Source organism: Ambystoma mexicanum, chromosome 4p, assembly GCF_040938575.1.
Source record: "Ambystoma mexicanum isolate Mex_15411 chromosome 4p, UKY_AmexF1_1, whole genome shotgun sequence".
NCBI lineage: Eukaryota > Metazoa > Chordata > Amphibia > Caudata > Ambystomatidae > Ambystoma > Ambystoma mexicanum.
In genome coordinates this window covers 910,087,532-910,115,527 of record NC_090927.1, presented here as the reverse complement: position 1 = coordinate 910,115,527, position 27,996 = coordinate 910,087,532, and the positions used below count along the sequence as shown (strand labels likewise).

The 27,996-nt window shown below is 44.7% G+C and overlaps 1 protein-coding gene across 1 annotated transcript in view; it reads right to left on the bottom strand.

The window, feature by feature from the left end:
- GABRR2 (gamma-aminobutyric acid type A receptor subunit rho2) overlaps nucleotides 1–27,996 on the bottom strand; it is a 633,724-nt gene that overhangs the window by 205,208 nt on the left and 400,520 nt on the right. The window contains exons 3-4 of the mRNA XM_069606506.1: nucleotides 23,897–23,964; nucleotides 17,367–17,590 (exon numbers count right to left, since the gene is read on the bottom strand). Of these exons, the coding sequence (XP_069462607.1) occupies nucleotides 17,367–17,590; nucleotides 23,897–23,964 (292 nt within the window). The remainder of the gene's footprint in view (nucleotides 1–17,366; nucleotides 17,591–23,896; nucleotides 23,965–27,996) is intronic.

The window sequence follows — 27,996 nt, the reverse complement described above, 5'->3', positions numbered from 1 at the left end:
ATTTGGGAGCCGCCATGGTCGGGGGTTTCCTACATGTGTGTGGCCTTCTGGCGACCCTCTCCTCCTCTGTGGAGGCTATGCGCCAGTCGTGCTCCATGCCGTCTTCCGGCCCAGATGCCACCAGGGCCCCCTGTGGACCTGCCCCGACCAACGCAGCCAGCTCGGCGGGGACCCCATCCCTGCCACAGTCGGGAGTCGAAGGTCCAGCAGGGGTGGACACACCAGCCACTGTCCCCCTGCAGATGGAGGATGTGCCGGCATCATCTGGCAGGGCATGTGCACGACGGCATCGGTGGATTCCATCAGCCTGGATGCCGTCGTGCTGGCAGAGGCAGTGGCGTCGGAGGCAGCAGCAGGCTCGACGTGGGAGGCATCATGGCTCGGGGCCATCAAGATCAGAGGGGCAGGCATCGGCCGGAGGGCAGGAGAACCCTGGGATGGCAGTGTCTTCCGTGTGGGAGCAGTTGGTCCAGCGGATAGGTGCGGAGCGGCAGCGGGCGGAAGAGGAGCGGCTCACCATGGTCAGGGCGGAGTTCTCCATGCGTCGGGCGTTGAGGCGGACTGAGTGCCTCGAGGAAGCTCGCAGGGAGTTTGAGGTGGACACGGAGTTGTCCCTGCGAGACCTCGGGGCCAGGACAGAGTCCCGCCTCCGGGACATAGACATGGAGTTCGATGATGCCCTGGCCGGCAACATCACAGAGTGAGCCGCAGGACTTGCCCGCTGCCATTGTATATAGTTCTTTAGTTAGTTAGTGTTAGGTTTCCTTTATTTTTTAAGTTTTTTTTGGACCGCTCGGACAATGGCCACTTTTCTGTATATATTTTTTTTATTAGTTAGTAGTAGTAGGTTTCATTTATGGTGTTGGGCTCATGGACCCTGGGATATTCTTGTACATAGTTTGATGTTTGGAAAACATTTGTTGGATTTATATTTGTGTTCACCATGAGGCAATGGTTTTTCCTTATTTTTTCCCCCCATTATTTTGCTTTGGACTGCATTAGTTTTTGGATTCCGTTGTTTTTTGATTTTTTCTATTAGTTCTCGGACATGGACCATTTGTTTTGTCATCCCCATTGTTGTGTGTTTTATTTCTTTACTTCATTTTCATCTTTAATACATATATTTATTACTTACATTTGTGGTATTTTCTCATTGGTTTCATGCATGTCATGATATGGGTTTTGACATTCACTTGCACCCATTGTGTATGTGTGTGTGACGGACATGTGTTCATTTACATACTTGCCATTGGGGTTGTATCATGTAATTGCATCTACTATGTGGGTGGCTGCAATCCTTGGCTGGGTGTTTGTGCTGGGTATGCTGCCCATTACTGCCATGATTGCGTTTCGTCAGGACCTGGGGGCAGGGGGACATGAGTGGTGGCCTGCTGGGGGGTGGGGGTGCAAGGGGACATGAGTGGGACATGGTTGGGGGCCTGCTGGCAGGTGCCCCACAGTGCTGGGGCGTGGGGGTGCAAGGGGACATGAGTGGGGGCCTGCTGGGGGGTGGGGGTGCAGGGGGACATGAGTGGGGGCCTGCTGGGGGGTGGGGGTGCAAGGGGACATGGTTGGGGGCCTGCTGGCAGGTGCCCCACAGTGCTGGGGGGTGGGGGTGCAGGGGGACATGAGTGGGGGCCTGCTGGGGGGTGGGGGTGCAAGGGGACATGGTTGGGGGCCTGCTGGCAGGTGCCCCACAGTGCTGGGGGGTGGGGGTGCAGGGGGACATGAGTGGGGGCCTGCTGGGGGGTGGGGGTGCAAGGGGACATGAGTGGGGGCCTGCTGGGGGGTGGGGGTGCAGGGGGACATGAGTGGGGGCCTGCTGGGGGGTGGGGGTGCAAGGGGACATGAGTGGGACATGGTTGGGGGCCTGCTGGCAGGTGCCCCACAGTGCTGGGGGGTGGGGGTGCAGGGGGACATGAGTGGGGGCCTGCTGGGGGTGTGGGTGCAAGGGGACATGAGTGGGGGCCTGCTGGGGGGTGGGGTGCAGGGGGACATGAGTGGGGGCCTGCTGGGGGGTGGGGGTGCAAGGGGACATGAGTGGGACATGGTTGGGGGCCTGCTGGCAGGTGCCCCACAGTGCTGGGGGGTGGGGGTGCAGGGGGACATGAGTGGTAGCCTGCTGGGGAGTGGGGGTGCAAGGGGACATGGTTGGGGGCCTGCTGGCAGGTGCCCCACAGTGCTGGGGGGTGGGGGTGCAGGGGGACATGAGGGGGGCCTGCTGGGGGGTGGGGGTGCAAGGGGACATGGTTGGGGGCCTGCTGGCAGGTGCCCCACAGTGCTGGGGGTGGGGGTGCAGGGGGACATGAGTGGGGGCCTGCTGGGGGGTGGGGGTGCAAGGGGACATGGTTGGGGGCCTGCTGGCAGGTGCCCCACAGTGCTGGGGGGTGGGGGTGCAAGGGGACATGAGTGGGACATGGTTGGGGGCCTGCTGGCAGGTGCCCCACGGTGCTGGGGGGTGGGGGTGCAAGGGGACATGTGGCTTGGCTGGGGGGCATGCCCATGGTGGATGGGCTGCCTGCGGGACATGACCAGGGGTGCAGGGTAGTCCCCTGTGGTGTGGGCTGCCTGCAGAGGTCGTGGAGGGGGTAGAGGGGAGACCTGGGAGGACCCACACTGGCAATTCACCTCTTCAACTTCCCGCACACCCACGTAATACACTGCCCCACTCGCACAGGCCCAATCGCGTGTAGATTTTCTCGCGCACCCCTGTAATACACGTACCCAGGCCAATCGCGTGTAGAATTTCTCGCGCACCCCTGAAATCCACGTACCCAGGCCAATCACGTGTAGCATTTCTCGCGCACCCCTGAAATCCACGTACCCAGCCCAATCGCGTGTAGAATTTCCCGCGCACCCCTGAAATCCACGTACCCAGCCCAATCGCGTGTAGATTTTCTCGCGCACCCCTGTAATACACGAACCCAGGCCTATCGCGTGTAGAATTTCTCGCGCACCCCTGAAATCCACGTACCCAGCCCAATCGCGTGTAGATTTTCTCGCGCACCCCTGTAATACACGTACCCAGCCCAATCGCGTGTAGAATTTCTCGCGCACCCCTGAAATCCACGTACCCAGCCCAATCGCGTGTAGATTTTCTCGCGCACCCCTGTAATACACGTACCCAGGCCAATCGCGTGTAGAATTTCTCACGCACCCCTTTAATCCACGTACCCAGGCCAATCGCGTGTAGATTTTCTCGCGCACCCCTGTAATACACGTACCCAGGCCTATCGCGTGTGGGAACACCCGCACACCCCTGAAATACACGCTCCCCGCTCTGCGTTTGCTGCTGCCCTTTGCGCTGGATTGGGGATTTTGATGGCTTTTCCCTGCGCGAGGGGCGTTCTTGGGGGCGTAACTGACGCTGCTGCAGGGTCGCTGCGCCACTCTGCGCCACGGCTGGTTGTGGATGTTGGAATCCATGAATACGCTGTGCGCCTGAATGTGTTTCGGCGCACGCGGCTGGCGCAGACTACCGCACGCGCACACTGTGCGCCAGCCGCGTGCGCCACTTGTGCGCCGAATTCTATGAATTGGCCCCTTGGTGTCTTACATTACACAGTTCAGATCTTTAGTATTAGAGAGCAATTGGCCAGAAGAGAAGCGATCTTCTTTATTCTATAGAGGCTTGAAGGAGGAATTGAAAGATGCATTATCTACAATTGTTAATAGACCTACTTCATGTGAGGATTTAATTAATCTTGTCATACAAATTGACTATAGATTAGGGGAACGTAAGGCTGAGCGTAGAAGAGGAGGAGTTGAGCAACCCAGAGTTTTCCCTAGAATTGATAAAGGAAGATTAGAATTTGTAAATAAAGAATTGAGAACTGGGAATGTAGAGAGAGTAAATAAGGTGAGAGGTCCTTTAACTAAGGAGGAGAAGGATAGACGAAGACAGAATAATTTATGTTTATATTGTGGGAAATCAGGACACTTTGTTGGAAATTGCCCTTGGTGTCCAAAGACTTCCGCTTCTCCTAACAGTTCCAGAAATCAACAAGTGGCAAATACTATTCAGGCAGCGGTACCACATATTACTTTGAATGTATCCTTATATATTAAAGAGGAATTAAAGGGAAGTGGTCCAGTAGTAATAGATTCAGGAGCCACTGGTAACTTCATGGATTGGAATGTGGTTAAAGATATGAATGTGCCTTATGTGGTAAAAAGTATACCAGAGTATGTGAGAGCGGTGGATGGGTCTCAACTGACATCAGGTTTAATTACACACGAAACAATCCCATTGGAAATGGAAATTGGAGGACACTGGGAGGAAATTGTGTTTGAATTGATTGACACTCCACAGTTGAAAATCATTTTGGGAATGCCTTGGTTGACGTATCATAACCCTCAGATTGATTGGGGAAAAAGAGTGGTGAAATTGGATTCTACTTTTTGTGTTACAAATTGTTGTAGAGAAATAATTCAGGAAAATGTTTCTAGTGGTAATTGTTCAGAAGTAGTGGAAGGTTTGGTGAATTTGGGAACTATAGTACATTCTATAGGGGCTGTAATGGGAGAATTACCAAAATGTTACCATGATTTCAATGATGTATTTAGTGAAAAAGAAGCTAATGAATTACCTCCTCATAGAGAGTATGATTGTAAAATTGACTTAGAACCAGGGGCCCACATTCCTTGCAGTCGCATCTATGCCTTAACAGAAAAAGAAAATCAACATTTGAAAGATTACATCCAAGAAAATTTGAATAAGGGGTTCATCAGGCACTCTCAGTCGCCAGCAGCTTCTCCATTATTTTTTGTTCCTAAAAAAGAAGGCACCTTACGAACATGCATAGATTATAGGGCATTAAACAAGATAACAATTAAAAACAGATATCCGCTACCTTTAATCTCAGTAATGTTAGACCAAATTCAAGGAGCCTCAGTATTTACCAAACTAGATCTTCGTGGAGCATATCATTTGGTGCGAGTACGTCAAGGTGATGAATGGAAAACAGCATTTAGAACAAAATTTGGTCTTTTTGAATATCAAGTAATGCCATTCGGATTGTGTAACGCTCCTGCGGATTTTCAATTTTTTATAAATGAGGTATTAAGAGACTTTATTGACATCTTTGTAGTAGTGTACATAGATGACATTCTCATTTATTCTAAGGATATAATGCAACATGAAGAACATGTAAAGAAAGTGTTACAACGACTAAGGGAGAATAAACTATTTGCTAAGTTAGAAAAGAGCCAATTTCACACCAAGGAAGTGGAATTTTTAGGTTTTATGATTTCTCCCAAAGGTTTGGAAATGGATATGAAGAAAATTAAGGCAGTTGAACAGTGGCCAACTCCAACTTGTGTTAAAGATATCCAAAGCTTCCTGGGCTTTGCAAATTTTTACAGGAGATTCATTAAAAATTTCTCTCAAACTGTTGCTCCTATCACCAAATTATTGAAGAAAGGAATGAAATTTGAGTGGAAAGATGAGGCGGATCAAGCTTTCAAAACATTGAAGAACTGTTTTACATCTGGACCGATCTTATTACACCCAGATCCTTCACAACCATTTTTTGTGGAGGCAGATGCTTCTAATGTTGCAATTGGAGCAGTGCTTTCTCAAAGGCACCCTGAAACTGGACAGTTGCATCCTGTGGCCTATCTATCTAAGAAATCGCTTCCAGCAGAAGTGAACTACACAATTACAGACAGAGAACTCTTGGCAATCAAGAAGGCATTTCAGGAATGGAGACATTATCTGTTGGGAGCAAGATTCACAGTAACCGTTTTAACCGATCATAGAAATCTTCTGTTTTTGAAATCTGCTCGAACACTATCACCTCGACAACTTAGGTGGTCACTTTTCTTTTCAGAATACGATTTTGTGATAACATTCAAGCCTGGGCGGTTAAACGGTAAAGCGGATGCTTTATCACGACAAGGATCTTCGGGAGAAGTTGAAAATCAATTATTACCAGAACCAGTGATTGCAGAAGAAAAATTTATCCTAAGTACTACAAAGGAAGAGAATCAGCTTCTTAAAAAGATTCTAAAGGAATTACCAGAAGATGAAATTCAATCTTGGTTAGCGGAGGATTCTGGAAGACATTTAATTGAAGGATTTCCATGTGTCCATTCTAAAATTTACCTTCCAAGCAAGGAACTGCAAAAGGAAATTATACAAGAATGTCATGAATCCAAGTTGGTAGGTCACCCTGGAATTCGTAAGACTATTGAACTGGTTGAGAGAAAATTTTGGTGGAAAGAAATGAAAAAAGATATTGAAAACTATGTGAAAACATGTGAAGTCTGTGCTCGAGTAAAGTCAGGAGGAGGAAAACCATCTGGGTTATTAAATCCATTACCAGTACCCCCTAGTCCTTGGTTTACAATCTCTATGGATTATATTGTAGATCTTCCCAAAGATCAAGGTTACACTACAGTATTAGTAGTTGTGGATTTACTCACTAAAGCTGGGCATTTCTTTCCCATGAAAGGAGAGGCTTCTGCAAGGAATCTGGCAAAAAGTTTTTTGCAAGAAGTGGTACGATTACATGGTCTACCAACACAAATTGTATCAGATCGAGGGTCTCAGTTCATTTCTAAGTTTTGGCGAGCTTTCTGTACAGAGTTGGGAATTGAGGTAAAACTTTCCTCAGGTTATCACCCACAGACCAACGGCCAAACAGAGCGAGTAAATCAGGAATTGGAAAAATATATTAGAGCTTTTTGGCAAGAAAGAGGAAGTTGGGTAGATCTTCTTTGGCTAGCAGAGTTTAGTTATAATAATTCTGTCAAGGATTCTACTAAGTATTCTCCATTTTTTAGCAATTATGGTTTTCACCCACGATTTTTGAAAGAAGTGTTGCCATCTGAGTATTCTAATCCAGAGGTTGAGCAGCGATTGACTTGTATTAGAGATGGTTTAGTAAAAGCTAAAGAAACTTTAGAAAAAAGCAAGTTAAGATTCAAGACATTTGCTGATAAGAAACGTTGTAAAGCACCACATTATCAGGTGGGTCAAAAAGTTTGGCTGTCCACAAAAAACCTACGTTTAAAGGGAAGAACTAAATTTAGTCCGAGATTTATTGGTCCATTTGAAATAGAAAGAATAATAAATCCCGTAGCAATCAAATTAAAATTACCCGCAAGTATCAAAAGTCATCCTACATTTCATGTCAGCTTAGTGAAACCTTGTGTGTCAGGAACTAGATTGGGGAAACCACCACCAGCAGTATACACAGAAGAAAATGAAGAAGAGTTTGAAGTTAAGAAAATCTTAGATTCCAGGATTGTTAGAGGTACCTTGCAGTATCTTATTGACTGGAAGGGATACGGTCCGGAGGAAAGATCTTGGGAGGATCAAGTAGATGTACATGCCCCTCAATTGATAAAAAAGTTTCAAAAGAGGTTCCCTACTAAGCCAGGCCCAGGGACAGGGCTTTGAAGAGGGGGGTACTGTCAGGACTGGCTGGGTTAGGAACAGGAAGAGTAATAAGATTAACATTGTGCCTTCAGAGCTGGTTGGGTTAGTTATGCTTTTAGGACTGGCTGGGTTAGTAACAGGAAGAGTTTGTTCATAGGATTAACATTGTGCTTGCCCAAGTCAAGATGGAGCGAAAGAAACTCAATCTGATTGGTTAAAGGAACAATGATATGTTTGGTTTGCCTGATTGGTGGAGAGAACAATGGGTTTGATTCTTGGGAGGTGAGCAAGATTCTAAACTGCCTTTCATCCAGAGAAATTCAGTGGCTGGTTGTGTTTTAGTTAAGCTCCTTAAGTAAGGCCTTTTCAGAGCTCAGAAGATCAACTAAAGAAGTAAGAATTTCGTTTGCTGATCCATTTGAAACAAGAAGTCATCAGGTGGGATCATTTCTTTAAAGATTTAAAATTGTCACAGTGAACTTTCATTTTTTTTAAGAACATTTAAAAAGTTAACCAAATTTCAAAGTCATTTTGAGAAAAGAGACATTTACAGTTGAAGTTATTATTAAGGAAGACAAGTTTGAAGATATGCGTAGGAGTTTAAATGAAATTAACTGCGTGTAATGCTCTTAAAGACTGTTAAATGTGTGCGCGAGCTCGCAAGTTGTTGTTTACGTGTTTTTTGAAGACGCGCGGGTATTCGGAGCGATAGAGCGCGTGTCCAAAAGATTGCGCGAGTGAATTTTAGCACGTGTCCATTTTAACGTAAATGACGTCTCATGGAAAAGCGCGTGTGGGTTTGCGATAGAGCGCGAGTCCATTTTGGTGAAGCGCGAGTGGTTTTAAGCGCGTGAACTGTTTTACATGAAATCCATTTCGTCTCTCCGCGTGAGTTCGGTAGCGATAGAGCGCGAGTCCATTTTTAACCAGCGCGCGTGATTTTTATCGTGTGTACGTATTTTTTCATGCGCGTGTGTTTGTTAAGAATTGCGTGTGGATTTTAAAAGCGTGCGCGTGTGTTTGTTAAAAATCGCGTGTGGATTTTTAAACGCGAGCATGTGTGTTGCTAGGAATCGCGTGTGTATTTTTAACGCGAGGACAATTCTTCACGTCTTCTGATTTTTACGTGTTTATCGCACACGCTATTTAAGGAAGAAACTATACGTTCTTATGTAAATAAAGAAAACTATTCACACGCATAAGGAAGCAATATTCCAGGAAGTTGAAGAATGCTTATTTTCTTAATGTAATTTATGCAAATGGACTTCAATATTTCAGAGAAAGACTGCCACTATGAAAGCATTGAAAATTACATAAGGTTAAAGAAAACTCTGAAGCAAGAGGAAAGTTTAGTCCAGAAATGGTGTTTGCAAAAAAAAAACCATCACTTTAGAATTCTAGAGAGACTAAGTGGTTTGAACTGTATGCACAACACAAGAGACATTTACAAAATATCACACACAGATTAATAGCCTCTAAGTCTTTTACTGAGGTTAAGAGGTAATGAGTTTAGAGTTTATTTAGAATACTTTTAGAAAATAGAATTTTCTTATTACATAAATAACCAGGTGTATTTGTTTACCACAGATACCAGAGCCTACCAGACGATTGCAGGGCTGCAGTGTCTCCGTTGTTATTTTATCCAAATTCCCCTTTCCCTTTCTTGGGGTTTTCAGCTCAGCTTATAATTAAGGGTTGAGAGGTGAACTCCTAGTGAGGGTCTGTGGGGCCAGCATCAGCTCCTGTGGAATTCAGTCAAGCCGGACCCCGACACACGGAAACCACGGATTCTGGACCGGCCAACTCGTAATGAGGCCCTATATTTTCACAAGATAAATAAGCACCCATTTACTACAGTTTCATTACTGAAACATGATTATAATTTTTCAGATGTACTCTTAAGTAAGATTTTTTGTGTGCAAGCAAACTTTGGTCTTCATTTGGGTTTGGATACTTACTGTGTTGAATCTTTACAACTCAAGGTATGTAACTACATGGCATGAACAATTTAAACATGTTTAAGATGTTTTACATCATCCAAAAATCTGGGCCTGAGTGTGTTTTAACTCACTAGTAACGATCACCAATAGTGAAATCAAGCCTGAAACCCCAAGTGTGATAAGTGACAACACTGTCTTTACCTTTTGTCATATAGTATCATTATACTTATTATTATTATTATTATGATTATTATTATTATTATTATTATTATTTTAATAATTATATTACTATACATATATATACATATCAATATACTTATTATTATACAGTTATATGAATACATAAGCTCAGAATATTTCTTCTTACACTTAGGGTCTTATTGAATTGACTCTGTAATCATCATAGTATCTGCAGACTTGAGTAAATTGAACAAACTGGGACAGCATTTGGAAGACTGAGGACACCATTTTTAAGCAAATGTTAAAATTATATACTCTAAATGGAACAATTGGAACAATTAAGAAAAAAAACATCTTTCGCACACAAAACTGAGGAAGACGTGGTATGTGCAGCAATGCTCTTAACTTGTTAGACCATTGATTAGAATAATCATTTTTATGTTGGAAATCATCACCCAACATGGTCATGAGGAATGCATAGTATCCAAATACGCAGAAATGTGCTTTATGAGTCAACCCTCTTTTCACATATCATTTATAGTTTCAGTCTTTTTGGGTTCTTAGATTGAAATGTGTTTGCTGTTGTCAATTCATATTGTTGAAGCTAACTGAAGTGTTTCTCTTTCAGTTTACTTTGTATACAATTTGTTCTTCACAGTAATAACATTTTTCTTTTGAGTTAAGTAATCTACTATGTCTTCATGTCATTTTTGTATTAATGTGCGATTTGTTGTTTCTTACAACTTTTGATAATTGTGTGTACATATTTATTGTTTTATTCTGGCATACTTTTCTATGGATTATCTTTAATACATTCTCTTTAATTCTGAATATATATATTTAGTTGATGACTTTCAATTTGGTTGATTAATTTGATTTCATTAAAGCAATTACTCAGCATTATATGGATTATGATTATTTTTAGTATATTCTTTACCGTGACCACATAAGTCTTCTTCATTTATTGATAATAAGCCATATCAAAAAGTTGACTAAATATTATTTATCCAATATGAACACTCTTTTTTGATACTATATCTTGTTTTGATACTATATGATAAATGTGTACATCAACCACGGTTTGCCTTCAAGAGAAATACAGATATAAATGATGAGGTGATGAGAAACGACATCAAAGGTCACACTCTGAGACACATCAGTATCACAGATCAGTGGGGTTTACTACCATTAAAGGGACATTCTTCATGTGAAAAAAGTGGAGTTTGTTATTTAACTAGAAAGTCCAAAGAAATAGATTTTGCCCTACCTAAACTGTGGATACAAAATCAATTCACCAATTGTGAAAGCAGCAATATTCTCTATATGAAAACATTTTCATGTGCATTAGGATAGCTAGGAAAAACAATGTGGAAAGTTAAATACTAGGATCATTAAACATACGCGTTGTTTAACCATCAAAGTGGAAAAGGTTCCTCTTGTAAAACATTTTGAGATAATGAGCCATAGACATGATGATTTTAAGCGGACAATAATATTGAAAATGGTAGGAACAGTAAACTCCATAAAGTGAAGACCACTAAAACGAGAAAAGTTGGCAGATTGGGTTAAATGAAGATACTGAATGGGTAAAGATTTGAATTAATTGACATTACGCATCCTTCAATTGGACCCATTCTATGCCATAATGAGTATGATTAAGTAACATTATCAACAGAAGTCCACAAAGATTTCTTTAGTTGATACTGTTCTCAAAATTATTTTAATCAGTAGATGCTGCAAGTAGATGTTATTATGAAATTAATTTTGTCAGAAATAGACTTTTAGATCTCTCAGATGGGCATTTCAAATATGTGCATGCAATTACAATAGTTAATTCGTCAATAACATATGCATGTGGACAATTTTTGACCTGTTCCAACATGGCCACTGTGTGTGGACGAAAATAATGTGCAATGTGCATAGATGCTAACGACATATGGGGGCACCACATTTTCCTTTACACAAATAATAGTGTTGTTTGTCCACATGCTGCTGAATTCTTGATTGGAAACAATCTTAAGGTAAGGATTTTGAATACAAAGTCCCTTTGGTCCATTTAAAAAATAAAGATTAATAGAATTAATAAGAGAGCATTTACATTTGTTGTTGTCTTTGTCTCTCTATATAAATAAAATAATAACTGCTCAAACAGAGAGATATTGAATCCTCTAAAACATACATACTTGAAAGCTGGGGCCTCCATTTTGCACAAAATATGGATCCACTGAGAATCTAAAAGCAATATATCTCCCAGCAATATATAGGTATTTTTTAGATGCCATTTTTTATTTCCAATCTGCAAAATACACATTACTGGATGTTTTCAACTACAATAAATAGAAAAAACCAATTTGTATATATATATATTTTTCAGATGTGTTGTCAAGCAACTGAACATTTTAATTGCTGTGTGAAATTACCGAGTTAGAATCATTCCTGGAAATAAATAATCTATAATCGCCCTTTTTATTAATATGAAATAGAAGGTAGGGATTGAAAAATTGATTCAGTACTGTTTTATTTACAGACATGAGAGATCCTACTGTGCAGCCACGCGATAATTTCACTGCAATTAATCCTAAAGCATCAAACTCCTGAATAAAGTTATATACTGGAATAGCAGGAACAGAAACATGTAGAACTTCCTTTAGGAATGTGTGTTTGTATATTTTGTGAATAATCATGTGATTTATTGATACAAAAAAGGGCCACACTGTAATTAGACATTTTGAAATTGCAGAATGAATATTTCTGTTTCACTACATAGATGTGATAAATAAAGTCTTGAGGGGAAGTGGTGGTTGATTGTTTTGTTGATCCCATGAGGTATAGGAATGTATTATTTGTTATAATTGTTAATATTGTATATTTGGTTGTAAAATATGTTTTATGAAATGATTAATGTTTTGATAAAATACAATTTAGAGTATTTTGTAAGACGTCATGGATCAGGACCAATTTTTTATCTGTATAGTTAACACTTTGGTGGATTTGTTTATTTGTCAAATATAGTTTTGCCTGACATTCTGATAGGATTCTTGCTCCGTAGTTCTCTTGATTTTTGGTCTTATGTAACCAATGCATTACTGTGATTTTGCACATTGGTGTACCAGTGCCAGTCTTTCCCTACTGTGATTTTGTTTTGGGTGTCCCAGTGTAATTTGTACAATACTCTGATTTTCCTCCTCAGTGTCCCAATGTAATCCATGCCCCAACTGGAATATGTGCTTGAGTGTCCCAAGGTTATTTATTTTCTTCATGTATTAATTTATTTTATTCATATAGCCCCTTTATACAGAGCACTATTTGGCCTCTGCAGTGATTTTGCTCGTTGGTCCCCAAAGTAATCATGCACTACTATATGTATGCTGTTGTGTTTCCCATTGTAATATGTGCCATATTGTAATCCTCCTAGGTGAACCAATGTTAACAGCCTGTGTTTTTCCTATTAAATATTGATTCATTTCATATCAATTGTTCATGTGCAGTGTGGTTGTGTAATTGTTTAATTTCAGTTTTACCCGGACACTCTGGGCATAGAGTCCATCTTGACGTGACTACCCGCTGACGTTACACTCAGTCTAACATTTAGTTGTAGTTTAATAATTATATTTTTCTCACAAAAGGTCATAGAACTGACAAGCGCTATGGGGTCCAGTCTTACGCCCCCCTAACTCTTTAGATAATGTAATTCAGGGCCTACCGTGATTTTGCTCCTATGTGTCCCAATTACATTTCCTGCCCTACTTGATGCTGCTCTTTGTCTTCCAGCGTAGTTCGTGAACCGCTATTTTTAGCTGCGTTTCCCACTGAAGCCTTTTTTGGTCGTGCCCTAATGTGATTTGGCTCATGTCTATCACAATGTAACGTGTGCCCTAATGTGATGTCACTCCTCTGTGTTCCTATGTATTATGTTGGTGTTATATTTATCCTACTGACATTTTGCTCTTGGCTGTTCTGTTTTAAGCCTTGGCTTTCTGTCATGTTGCTCCTAGTATCATCATGTAATCCTTGCCATTCTGGTAAACCGCTTAGGTCATGCCGTAATGTGGCTTTGCTTCTGGGGTCCTCAAATCAATTAATGTGCTAATGTGATTTCCTACTGGGTGTCCCAATATCCTTCTTGGCCTACTGTGATTTTGCTCCTAGGTCACCCAATGGAATCCTTGCCCTACTGACAAATCTCTTAGATCATGCCCCAGTGTATGTCCTCTCACAATTTTTATCTTGCTCATATATCTCACTCATCGAAATGGGGGATAGCCTGCCTGTGTTATACTCCCTTCTCTTCTGGCACCTTGGAATTTGCCGTCTACATTTCTACACTCCTGATCTATGATATACTATTAATCTACTTTTGGTTTGTTCAACAAAGACTCACACTTTTACAGTCGCCACCTTTCTTCTTATCTGTATCTTCTCACCCTGTGCATGTATGTAACTATCTCATTTTTCTTCTGCAGACTGCAGGTTGTATGCCAGAGGGGAAGGATGCCCTCTGAGAGCACCATGGTGATGATTTGGCACAGTAGGCTATAATTCGCACATAACATAAAAGGATCAATAATGGGGACAGAGGTAAAGGGTTCTGCCTTCATCCCGCATGTCATGTGTATCACTTCCAGGAAGAACCGCTATTCTGAAGAAAGTGTATCTTGCACGCTAAATGTGCCTTTCCCTGCACAATAGACCATGTTGCGAAAGTGCTCCTCTCAGGACAGCCCAGGCTCATCTCATGGTTGGGGAATAGGATTATCAAAACACCAGCTCACATTGAGTCCCAGAACAGCCATTTCTACCCCACCAACTTATCACCTGATCCCCAGTGCTTCCTCCCAGTAATTGGCCTGTATAAATAGTGCACAATCGTGCCATTCTCTAAAGGCTGTGCGCCTCTCTGTTTGACACCAATGGTCACCGCCACACGCCCCGCCAGTTAGAGTCTTTGGTCCTCATTACAGGTTTTCCGGTATCCCGCTGGTAGCTCTGGACAGATACCAGAAAATGCTAATACCGTTACTGGCACTTGACTGCCGGTATTACCAGCAGATTACAAATGCCAGCTTAAACATTAAATCCCCATTCTATGGAGACCCATAGGACTCCATGGGGGGATTTTGGCATTATTACTGGCAAATGTATCAGTGTGCCGGTCCTACCAGCAGTTTTTGTTGCCAGTATGTGTACGATTTACCTCCACCTCTTAGCTGGAGGTAAATTCTCCATCCTTATCGGCAAAGTTGTAGTTGGCCGGTCCGGTAAAAGTGGCGGTAAACATTATTACTGGCCCTTTTAGTGTCTATTACTGGCCCTTTTACTGTCTACCGGCCAACTTATAATGAGGCCCTATGTATTGCTTTTCATTGGATTGCTGGGTTGTATGTGATATGGAGTAAATAGCGGCTCACCTTCCAAGATATAGGACTACCTTAGTTATAATCATTGTGGGGATCATTAGTTGGGCGCACACATGTCTCATCAGAGGAGCACCTTCAGTTGTCGCATGCTGGATGTGGTCTCAGAATGCCACCTCTGCACTGGCAGTGAGCACTGGCTCGGTCAACATATGTAACAGTCGACATCTTACCCTCATTGAGGAGCTAGGATACGCCTGTCAGTCAGACAGATCACATGTTTTCATTCACTCTAAAGTATATTTTGGTTGAACTTGTTTCCTAGGGGATCACCACGCCTCAAAAGCTATATTCCATGAGCTCTTGGGCCCATGATGACATACCACTGCCCTGTCTTTGTGCATGTGTCACACAACTGTGGGTAATGGGACAATGTTGCCTGGGTATATATTTCAAGGGCTATTCTCCTTACCTTCCAGTTACCAATATTTCCACTGCATAAGATTCTTGTGGGCATTCGTACTAGTTTCCTCTATTTTAGCAGCAATTGAGATGGCTTTCCATTAAGTCTCTATGTTACTCTTTCCATCTTTGTCCTCACTCAATTAGGTGTTCCTATTTGATGATCACTAGATCAATACAAGGTGAACGGTGGCTATAGCTCAGCGAGCATGCACCATTGGGACCTATGCTCTATAACATTCCACACACTTTGGGTGCTAACATTCTGTATAGCATTCCATACCATTAGTGTAGCATATGTTCACTGACACACATCCTATCCCTCTCTTCTCCCCCTTTGCTTCCATTCATTATCACACAATCTATTATTGTCTTGGCCAAAGTTGACTTCTAGGATTGCCATTCCCAGCAATACCATTCTGGGTTTTATTTGGTTGAGCAAATTAAACGAATTGCCTAAAAAGAAAAAGCCTCCAGCTTCAACGAGCCCACCACACAGCCACTGAGTACAATTAAATACGTGTAGTTATCTTTCTTAAAACTGCCCTCAAGTAGATGCTCCCTGTTCGTGCAGACATCTTTCAAAATGTATCTTCTAAAATGTTCTGCACTTGACATCCACGACCCATTTTGGCTGGATCAACATGCACCCAAACTACCACAAACATCACCCAACACCCTCGAAACTGCCGTCTGTATTTAACCTTTGTTTTATCTGTGCTCTCGTTGTACCACACCGACACCGCCATCACTTTATACATCTGGTTGTGGGGCTACAGCAACATCCGGGCAAACCTCAGCGCTCTAAGACCACTATGGAGGCGATCTGGTGCAGTATAAAGGCGTTTTAAGATAAAATAAAATATCATACAACATGCATTTAAACTTTGGTTATTGTCCGTGATCAATACACGGCCCAAATCAAGGTGAAAATGCTACACAAGTGTTCTATAGTGAATTCACAAACTGTGTATGCTACAGTGAAAACCACATGCATTCCATGGATTAATTGATCAAATCGTCCCTTAGGCATTGACAACAGTCGGACAGCAGACTCGGAGCCACAGCAACACAATGTACAAAATCATGACGCGTTATTTATGTTTTATACAAAAGGCACCATGGTGCCTTTGCATCAGGCAGTCAAGTGGAGCAGTGCGGCACATGCCCCTTTTGCCCTCCCGTTAAGACGTCTCTGGCGAGGTGAGAGGCAGATAGTAAATTGGGTGTACAGGGGAACCCATCACAGCCAGCCAACCAGGTCACCAGAAATCATTTTAAAAGTGAACCTGAAGTAGCATTTGAACGCCAGGTGATATCATTTCTTACATCTTTCCTGTGTAATTGCACGCTTCGGATACTCCTCCTTAGATAACCTGAGGAGCTGGATGTACACCAGGTGATACAATCTCTTACATCTTTCCGATAAACCGCCCATGTGAACATGAGGAGCTGGGTGTACGCCGGTGATACCATCTCTTACATCTTTCCTGTGTAATTGCACGCTTCGGATACTCCTCCTTAGATAACCTGAGGAGCTGGATGTACACCAGGTGATACCATCTCTTAGATCTTTCCGATAAACCGCCCATGTGAACCTGAGGAGCTAGGTGTACGCCAGGTGATACAATCTCTTACATGTTTCCTGTGTAATTGCGTGCTTCAGATACTCCTCCTCTGATAACCTGAGGAGCTGCGTGTACGCCAGGTGATACAATCTCTTACATCTTTCCTGTGTAATTGCGCGCTTCAGATACACCTCCTCCGATAACCTGAGGAGCTGGGTGTATGCCAGGTGAGACCATCTCTTAGATCTTTCCTGTGTAATTGCGCGCTTTAGATACTCCTCCTCAGATAACCTGAGGAGCTGGGTGTACACCAGGTGATACAATCTCTTACATCTTTCCGATAAACCGCCCATGTGAACATGAGGAGCTGGGTGTATGCCAGGTGATACAATCTCTTACATTTTTCCTGTGTAATTGCGTGCTTAAGATACTCCTGCTCCAATAACCTGGGTGTACGCCAGGTGATACAATCTCTTACCTCATGCTGTAGAGGACTTGGCCATCAGGATACAAGCGCAGCATGATATTGTCAGTGGTAGTGTCATGAATGAAGGATCTTTTGGAGTGCACAAAGAAGACATCTGGGACCCAGATCTTCTTCACCAGCCGGCCATCGAAGGTCATGCTCTTGTTGGTGCTGCTCGGGAATGAAAGCCGCTCATCCTTCCAGTAGTGCCTCAGATACAGGGTCATGGTGAAGTCCTAGGTGCAGAGAAGCAAAGATTCCTGTTAACGGCATGCCAATGGATCTTAGTGCAGTCGCCATTTCCTGACCTTGGCACGCAGTCTCCTATCTTTGTGACACAGATATCCACATCCCCACAGGGTGCATGTTTGGCATTTACTAATTTGACATATGTACAGTAAATGTTAGAAATAACATCTTTAGGCACTGGGCAGTCTAGCCTGCATACACATACAAAACCAGTTTAACGCCTGGGCCAAATATTGTAACTATTACATACTGTTTGTTTGTTTGTTTATTTATTTGATAATGCGCGCCAAACCCGTGGATAGCCGGGCGCAACAGTTTACATGAAGACTTAAGCTTGTTACACTATTTGGCATGAGTATATACAATACATTGGTAAAAGGAGCAAACATATGTGAGACTATATACAGGCATAAGCATATAAAGGCACAGCGGCAAAAAAAGAACAGGAGCTATGTACAAAGATTATATACAAACATATACCTGGAAGCAGGGCATGTCTAGGGTGTCTGGGCAATGGGTACAGTTGTGGCTAGGTAGGAAGCTAGGTGTAAGTTATGTGTCATTGGCACGCAGCCAATTAATTATCTTGTGCCTGAATTTTGGGTACAGTTGTTCCGTTCTGAGGTCGAGTGGTAGTTTGTTCCAGCATTGAGCAGCTTTGACAGGAAAGCTAGTCCCTCCCACGGTGGAGCGTTTAAACCTTGGCATTTCTAGTTTGGAGGTGTTAGCAGATCTCGTGGGTTGCGTGGTGATTTTCCTGTTGATTTTTTCCATAAGATACGGGGGGCTACGTTGTTTAGACATTTAGATGTGAGGGATGCTGTTTTAAGTAGGATTCTGTCCGTTATTTTTAACCAGTTAACCTCTTTCCTGAAGTTAGTGATGTGCTCTCTGAAGGGGATATTTAGTGCTGCTCTGAGGGCATTGTTCTGTAGCCTTTGAAGATTATCAGTGATATATTTATTGGTTCCAGAGTACAGGGCATTGCAGTAATCTAACCTAGACATGATAAGGGTGTTAGCTAGTGTGATGCAGCTGGCGCTGGAGAGATGTGGTCTAGCTGCATGGATGAGTTTGCAGGTGTAGGTAGTGGAGGAGGTGAGGGAGTTGACCTGCTTCTTGAGGGTAAGGGAGGAGTCCAGAGAGAATCCAAGGCTTTTAACCACAGACATAACTTTGATAGGGTTGTTATCAATGCTGAAGGATGTGTAGTTTGGCCATAGTTTTTGGATGTTGGTTTCAGAGCCTACGATTAGTAGTTCTGTTTTATCATCATTCAGGCAGAGGCCGTGTGCGGCCATCCATGCCTGAATGAGCGTGTATATCTTGTTCACCAAGGCTAAGTCTGTCTCGTAGTTACCAGAAAGGGGTATGAGGATCTGGGTGTCATCTGCGTAATTCGTGTAGATGACGCCCAGTCTGTCCAACTTGTCAAAGGCTTGGTGAAGATATTGTACATGGTGGGGGAGACACAGGATCCTTGTGGCACACCGCATGTTATTTGGATAGGGTCAGCTGAGTTGGTAGTGGAGAAGACTCGCATAGTGCGATTTGCTAAGAGGGATTGGATCCAGGCTATAGCATCTCCGGTGAAGTTGGCGGCAGATTCGAGGTGGTTGCATAAGACTGCATGGTCTACCAAATCAAACGCAGCTGACAAGTCCAGTAGGAGGAGCCGGGCTGTTTTCCCGTTGTCCTTAAGTTCCTCAATTTGTGTCTTGAGGTCCATCAGAGCTGTTTCCGTGCCATGGAGTGGGCGGAAGCCAGACTGCCGTGAGCCAAGCAGGTGGTTAGCCTCCATGTAATCCTGGATTTGTATGTAGGCAGCTCTGTCTAGAATTTTTAGTAGAAAAGGCACAATGGTGATTGGTCTGTAGTTGGTGGGGATGGTGGGGTCCAGAGTTTGTTTTTTCAATAATGGGAGGACCCATGATTCTTTGAGGTTGGTATGTACCATGTTGGATTTAAAGGAAGAGTTTATGAGCTTGGAGATGAAGGGAGCTAGATCCCTAGCTGCATCCTTTATTAACTGTGTTGGCCAGGAGTCGCCCTTACAGTTAGAGGGTTTGAGGGAGAGTATTATTTTTTCTGTGTCAATTATGGAGATAGATTTGAAACTAAATGGAGCAGTGGTTTTATTCCCCTGGGATTGGGGTATTTGTTGGCCAGGAGGTGGAAGTGTGGCCTTTTTTTTTGCAATTTTGCATTGAAGCAAGGAAATTTTGTTGGCAAGGTCGTTTTGTATGTTTGTGCACCAATCTTTGTTTTTGGGGGCATTGTCTATTGGTTGGATAGGGGATTCCAGCTCGCGGAGGATGGTGAAGAGCTCTTTGGTATTAGAGTTGGCTTTTGCGATCCTGTCTTTAAAGGTGTTCTTCTTGGTTATGATAATTTCTTTTTTGTATGATTTGGCAAATTCGGTTAGGTTGTTTTTGTTGTAATCGGTGGGAGAGTGACGCCAGATGGATTGGAGCTTTCTTTTTTGTAGTCTTAGCGATTTGAGGTGAGGCGTAAACCAGGCATTTAGGTGGGCTTCCTGTTTAGCTTTAAGTAGTTTGGGTGGAGCAACTGCATCTAATGCTTTGGTCATAGCATCATTGAAAGTATTTACCAGGGTATCCGGGTTGTTACTTTCCAGTCCCGATAAGGCTGGAAGGAGGAGAGGGATAATATTTTCAGCAGACATGTCCTTCTTACTTCTGGTCAGGAGAGGGGGAACCATGTTGTTGATTTTGGGGCTAAGAAGATCCAGGGTGGCGGAAAAGTTTATAAGATAATGATCCGTCCATGTTTGTGGAACAATATCAGTTATAATGATGTTACAGTTCAGTTCCGATACGCAGTCGAGGGTCCTTCCTTTGATGTGGGTGGGGGAGAGGACTTTTTGATCAAGGCCATGGTCCTTGAGCAGGGCTTCGACGGATTCTGCGTGTTTATTATCAGTTTCATTAAAGCCAAGGTTAAAGTCTCCCAGTAGTAGGGTTTGGGAGTGGTCTTTGGTATTATTAGCTATGAGGCTAGTTAAATCGTCTTCAAAGGTGCCTAGAGGCCCTGGGGGTCTGTATATTAAATGGATTGAGAGCGTGCGGTTGTTAGAAAGGGGCATTTTGGCTGTGAGTACTTCACAGGATGAGCAGGAGATTGATGTAGTAAGTCTGATAGGATAGGTGGATTTGCAGATGATGGCGAGTCCGCCGCCTCTGGCATTAGGCCTGTCGGCTCTGAGAATTTGGTATTTATCGGGCACTATGGACACCGGAAACAAATGAAAGCACACACACCAGATGTTAGCTTACTAACATTTATCTATTGGAAGTGTATTGGAAGTGTATGTGTTTATGTAATATGATACCGCGTTTGTAGCAGGAATATACCATTGTGTGTATGGGAGCCCTTAGGCCGCTGAACCCAAGGACAATAGAGAGGATCACCACTCGGCTGGCCATGTGGATTGGACTGGGTCTGGATCAAGGAAGAGGAAACTGATACAACCGTTGGGGATGAAGAGCAAGGAGAAGGCCAAGGCGAAGGATGATCCTCAGGCAGTCCCCAGCCTTCATGGGGCTAGCAACAACAGGCCCTGCAGGCCCAAGTGCTGGACACCTGTCTGGCGGGCCTCATACTAGCGAGCGGCCATCTTTCTATGCAGGGCCATTTGTGAAGGACATCCTGAGATTTACTGAAAGTCCCAGGCTGCATCTGCTAAGTATGACACGGGTGGGGAGGTGGAGTGGCCGGAGACAAACGATCCCAGGCCACATGAGCTGTGGCGGCCTGGATGTGAAGGCAGACTGCTAGAGGCATCAGTCTGGGGCCAGACAGGGTAGGCCGTGAAGGAACAGCATGCCAGATGCTGGATGCAGGCATGGGAGAGCCGGTGAAGTGGTATTAAAAGGGCCGCTGAATCATCAGCGCAGCCAAGGTGAAAGAGTCTGCTTCGAGCGTTCACATGGTCAGGCAACAACGAGGTACTCAACCTGGAGTAGGGGGTGGGCGCCATGGAAGAAGGAGAGCCACGTCACAACTTGGCACGAAGCTGTTTGTCCCTGCCCAGGGTAGGCATGGATTGTAGCCCATAGGCTCGAGCAGAGTATTAACGCAGTCCGAGATAATCGGTCAGTCAGTATTGCGAAGGGCAGGTGCTCACCATATGTATGCGAACAGCCAGCACTCTATGAGCACCTCTATGGCACGTGATAATGGAGCGGTCGGTGCTGGAGGAAACACCTTCCCGCTTCGTGACCAACGTGTATTGTTACAGGAGAATAAGGTGAAATGTTCAGAGGAAGCGGGATCATAGAGGTTCTCTGTCACCATATACATGCAATGGGCCCATCTGTGCACATACTGACTGCTTCATACATGTGACAGTGCCTGTCTACAGCAGCCACTGCAGAGGGTGCAAAGGCTGTAAAGCCAAGCAAGGTGTCCACTTCCATTAGTGGCAACGTCTCAGCATGACTGTATCGTCTGATATCCAGTCTTCTGGCCAGGCCTCCATCTAGTGCCACAGATAATGAAAGGGGACTTTTCTGTGGCAAGCAAGCCCTGGTGGAAGCAGAAATATATCCAGTCACCATTGAGCAACCAGGAGAACAGAGAACACTGGCCCTTTAACGAACAGCTCCAGAGACAAATGGCAATGAAATCCACAATTATTTGAAAAATGTAATTAAGGTTTTGTCAAGTTAAATAGTAGTTTATTGGAGCGCTCCAGCACACTCCTTTACTCCTTGTGGCCAGGCTGGGACTGGCCTATAAGACAACAGGGCAATGCCCGCACCAAAAACACAAAATGCTATAGTGCGACAGTTTTTGTGGTCAAAGTGGGCCACTTGTGTGGCTCATGTGGGCCAGTTTGATAAGTTACTTCACCATGCGGCTAGTAGTTTGACCATTGTTGCTGAATAAATATTCCTTAAAATGCACAATTCGCATTGCATTGTTTCAAAAACCTCCCCCTTGGGCACTACTCAAAGAGTCTGTCACAAAAGGAAAGAATTGCCTTGTGCAACTGTGGGCCACTTTTTGATTGGTGACCGAGACCATTTTAAGCCCCAGCATTGTACGCCCCAGTTCGACCCTGCCTGTGGCTCTACGGCCACCAGCACCTGTCAGTTACTCTTAACTTACTGATTATAAAAATCCAAAGGTAACCAGGGAAGCACAACTAAAGTAGGGTTTATGTGTTGGAATGAACATGTACCCCCCACCGGCTGGGCGGCAGCGCGTAGACCAGATTTCAGCCTGGCCAAAGAAGAAGAATGAAGACCATTCCTGAGATAACTAGTGCCTGCACTGCAGAACCTCAAGACTGTATGTAGTATGTGTTTCTCTCGCTTTCAGAACAGATAGTTCAAAAAAAGCAGTATGCAATTATTTCGGAGATATGGGAAAGAAACTGAAAACCTAATCAGAGGTAATGAATGAACAGAAGAAATAGTGTGGGTGACATTAGAAAAGAAGATAAGGAAGAGAGACACAGTTGGACCAGATAAGAGGAAAAAGAAGGCGAATGAGGCAATACAAATTCTGTTTCAGTAGGGTTTACCTCCAGCCCTCTTTGTCACAGAGGTGGGCAGGCAGTGGATACAGTCTGAGAATGGCAATTGTGTATATGTATCAGTGAGTGCAAGCAGTTTACTGGTGAATGGGGATGCGGCCCCAGCCGCTAGATCCCCCTGCTGGGAGGCTCTACAATCTCCCGCAAAAGCATCCCGCAAGTATTCCCATTCGTGGGTCAATTCTGGGGTACAAATCAGCCACTATGGGCCTCCTAAAAGCCCCACCACCCCCCTAATGCATTCTTCCTCCCATCCACTGTTCCCCATGGTTTCCCACTCCTCCTCTATACACCCCAAAATTACTTGTATGTTTGTTTCTATTTCCAGCACCATGGTGCTGGATAAAGAAAAAAGGTTTAACATGACCCACTGCCCTACCGGGCCCCTAGCAGGCGCAATAAGGGCAGCGGGGAAAGTTATAGGGATATTTCGGGGAAGACCGCAGCCTGCCGTCTCGCCGTCTCGTAATTTGTGCACCCCTGTGTGACGTTGGCAGGTTATGTTGCCTCAGCTCCTACGTGCTGTGCACTGGGGAGCTTCCATGCAAGGAGGATGAAACATGATTAATACAGATATCCATATATATATATATATCATTGGCAGGATACATGGGAAATGAGTATATGTAGTTGCATTTCATCATAGCAACGGGCTGGGCACAGTGCCCACAGGTTTCTGCCCACTGTACAGTTCTATAGTTCCACGTGATTTGTCACAAGCATTACTTACCATATCGACTTCAGAAATGGTGTCCAAGCTTTCAACCTGTACATCAACTCCAACGGGAATTGCAGGCCCTGCAGGGAAACAGATGGACACATTTTAGCCTCTGATTCCAAGTGTATTCCTTGCAATCTGTGACTTTGCCAAGTGTCTAACACATATTCAAGCCTGTGCAGACATGCCCAGTAACTGGGTCACCTTAGAAGGAGAGTGTATCCATTCTCTTGTAATGAGGTGGAGGAAAAACCTCCAGCACAATGCTGCAGGTAATTTCACCCACTTAAAGGCAATTAATCAGCAAAATTACTGCCGGCGGTAATTCCACTGAAATCCCCATGGAGTCCTATGGCCTCCGTAAATTGGGACTAACACTGCCATACGTAAATTGGGACTAACACTGCCATACCACCACTTGTAATCTGGCGGTAATTCTGCCAGACCAAGTGACTAACGGTAAATCTGTCTAGCAGGATTCTGGCAGATTTACCACCTGAATACCGCCAAACCTGTAACGAGGGCCAATGAAACGGTATCCTGTTAAAATGTAAAGTTTCAAAATGAAAGGTATGGAACAATAAGTGCTGTGACTTTCTCAGCAGAGACTTTCAAAGTTCCGCCATGAATTAGAGCAGGGATGCATGCCTGTTGCCCTTTGTGAGGCACTATATGGAGCTAGTCATTGCCTTCTAAGTGGCCCGAAGATACGATCAACGGGACCACGTGGGAATTGTAGTGAAATAAAGATTCTTAACTCATAACATATGTTTAGAAACATATGTGTTTATTCTTAGTGTAAAATAATTGAGGCCCCCAAGTGGTTGCTGCCTTTTCTTCTCTCCACTCACGATCATATGTTTCTGGAATCTCATGAGATTCCAGAATCATATACATCACGGTTACACCACCGTGCTAGCAACTATACATAACAGAGAGGCTCATAGGAAATCGGTGCATAGCGTCAGATGCAGTTACACAGGACTTGCATGTGCATTTTCTTTAGACTGCCGAGTGGCAAGCATGACCTGGGCCTCTCTGAATGTGATGGCATTGCGTTTTGACGTCACAGTTCATTGTGACGTCAAACATCAGTGATATCAGCGAGCACAATACAGGGGAGGAGATGCAAAAAGCCTTTGAGATGGAGAGGTCCACTGGCTCATGCACCCCTCAGAGGATGGCCACGTCTTAGGCTAATGACCAGCTGGAGCAGTGGATATAAAACGCAATACCATCATATTCCGAGAGGCCCGGGTCATGCTTGCCACTCAGCAGTCTAAAAAAAATGCACGTGCAAGCCCTGTACTCGACATGTACTTCGCATCTCAAGAGAGACTTTGGCAAACTTTACATTTATTCAGGTGCTGTATAGAAGGCCACGTTGGAAGGTGTGTCTCCCACCTGGAACAGCATCTATACTGCGGTACTCATGACTCAAAGGACTGCAGTGCAATCCCAGAGCTAGGCCCAGGCCCTGGGAAAGGTGTCCCTGATCACGGAAGGCCCACCCTATTCTATTGTTCATCAAATGTCCACACAGTGTTAAACTTAAGTTCCCACGTCGCCTTTACAGGCTGATCAGAAAACAGGTTACAGCAAAACACCGCCATTAGAGAGAGAGACTCTGGATCAATAGCAAAGATATGTATATATAGCCATGCGTTTTGCTGTCTACACTTAGTCATGACATCTGCCATATTTCCAAGCCTAAATGCTAATGCTGTGTGAATACAATGTCAGAGAAGATATTGTCAAATGTGGATTATACACTTGTTGGCACAACTAACAGAATTCTTTTCAATGCGCTTTGAGACCTGTTTCGGAACCCTACTCATCTTCTATTCCCCCCAGGGCGCAGGAATACATTCACACTGTACTCTTCTTCCAGGCCACTTCGCTCCAAGCACAAATACCTCCTAGGTATACCCACTACCAGCGGGTCAAAGCCATGGACTCCTCACTCCAAATCCAGGCCGAATAATTTACTGGGGGGATTATATCTTACCCCCAACTTCGCCACCTCAGACGTAAAATGAAGAATCTCATTTTTAAGCTCAACCCTCCAGGTCTGGACTGGCTTCTGCATCCTGGGCCTCTTTTGTGGGGTAACCTTTTTTTATTTTCAAATTTTCTCAAAGGAAAAGGGTTGGGTTTGCTGAAAATGTGTGATATGGGGCCACTTGAAAAATTATTTTCAGGGCCTCTTTTGGTTTGTAGTCTGTTAAAAGTGTCTTTTGCTCTTCAGTGGAATTCTACCTCGTAGGATTCCACTCTTTCTCTGATATGTTTACTTCTGTTCAGAGGGGAGATTCCATTAAGGGCCGTTAGAAGCTGTAGTGAAGAGGTGCTGTGTAGGCTGACTACTGCTGGCTCAGGCTGGTTACCAATAAAGGATCTTCACTCACCTACAGTGTATGCTCCCTTATTACACTGGCTGCGAGAGTAACCAGCCTCTGACCCACGTTGCCTTTGCAGCCGCCAGCAGTTGCCTACATTCCTCTTTTCGCCCTTGGGAGAGTGCCTGCTCCAGAGGAGGAGCGGGGGCCGTGTGGAGGTGAGCACTCCCGCCGACGCTGTCCGCGTCGAGTACCGCCCGGAATCAGCGGGGAGCAGCAGCATTCCCAGCCCCTGCCAGTTCGTCCATAGGCTGCAGCGCCTGTTGTTCTGTGGAAGGGAGGCCCTCTGCCCATGTCAGCACCAGGACAGCCGATGTACTTCCAGCCTGTGCTCCCCAGCCAGGGTTGAGTGCGGTGCCTCCTCGGACTGCTGGTGAGAGGGGAAGGGATCCCTGTTTTCCGGCGCGAGCGGGGCTGGGGGCCAGAGTGAGCCCGTACCTGCCGCCACGTTCCCTTAGTGGATATCGACGCCGGCTGGAGGAGGGCGGGACTAAACGCAAGATGCCTCCCTTCTTCCTGCCTTGGGGGCGTTCCCTCCAGCTGCTCAGAGAGAGAATTAACCTTGTGAGGGTCTTCCAAGTGTTTCGTGACTGTATCCTGGCCACATCTCTGTCTTTGCTCAGGCACGTTGTATTGTACAGTGACACTCCAGCATTGGTTGCTCTTCCAGGCACACGAGGAGGTTGCACAGAGGATACTAATTGATTACAAAGTTGCGCAGTGCATATTGGTTCATTACAAGCCTGTCTGACTTCCCCTTCTCGACATGCAGCACAATAATGCACGTCCGCCACCTGCATTCTTGGCCAGTCCGGGGGAGCCGCCTATCGTGTGGGACTTGTGGGTGGATACCTTCAAAGTGTACCTCAGAGCCGCGGGTGGTGCCAAATTCACGGATGGTGAGAAGGAGGCTGCATTGCACAATTGCTTGGGAACTGAGGGCCTAAGGTTATTCAGGCAGCTACCCGGTCCCAATGTGCACGCTACCCCCGCTGCCCAGGCAGAAGGCAGTGAGGGTGGTGATGTAGTACCACCAGTGGTGCTCGCTTATGAGACGGCTTTGGGCAAGTTGGAAGCGCGGTTTGGTAAGAGAGCCAATGTTGTTCTTGAGAGGTACCATTTCTTTTCGAGGGCACAAGGTTCCAGTGAGGGTATAGATGCTTATGTGACTGCCTTATGCACTTTGATTGCACCTTGCAAGTTCACTGGGACCGTCGATGAGTACATCCGTGACCAAGTAATGATGCGCACGTGTGATGTACGTGTCAGGGAGAGACTATGGATTGAAAAAGGCCCACCCCTAGAAAAAGTCATAGAGATTGCCCGCACAATTGAAGAATCTAGGAAGAGTGTGAGGGAAATGGCTGATAAAGGGGAAACTGTACATGCGGTGATCCCCCGCAGGACTGTCGAGGCCAAAGTGAGGAACAAGGATGGCAGAGCAGGACCCTCATCGAAGGAACAGTGCAGGCGATGTGGTTGGCGAAGGCATGCAGTGGGTGCTAAGGAATGTCCTGCTACCAATGTGGACTGTAGGAAATGCAAAGCCAAGGGACATTATGCCCGCATGTGCAGCGGCGTTGCCTCCGCTAAGGAGTCCGTGAAGATGCTGGATGTGAATGATGATGATGATGTGACGATAGTGGGCTACATGGGTTGTTCCGACAAGGGTGAAGGAGGTGTGCCTGAAGGGACATTGTTGAGTGTGGGGAG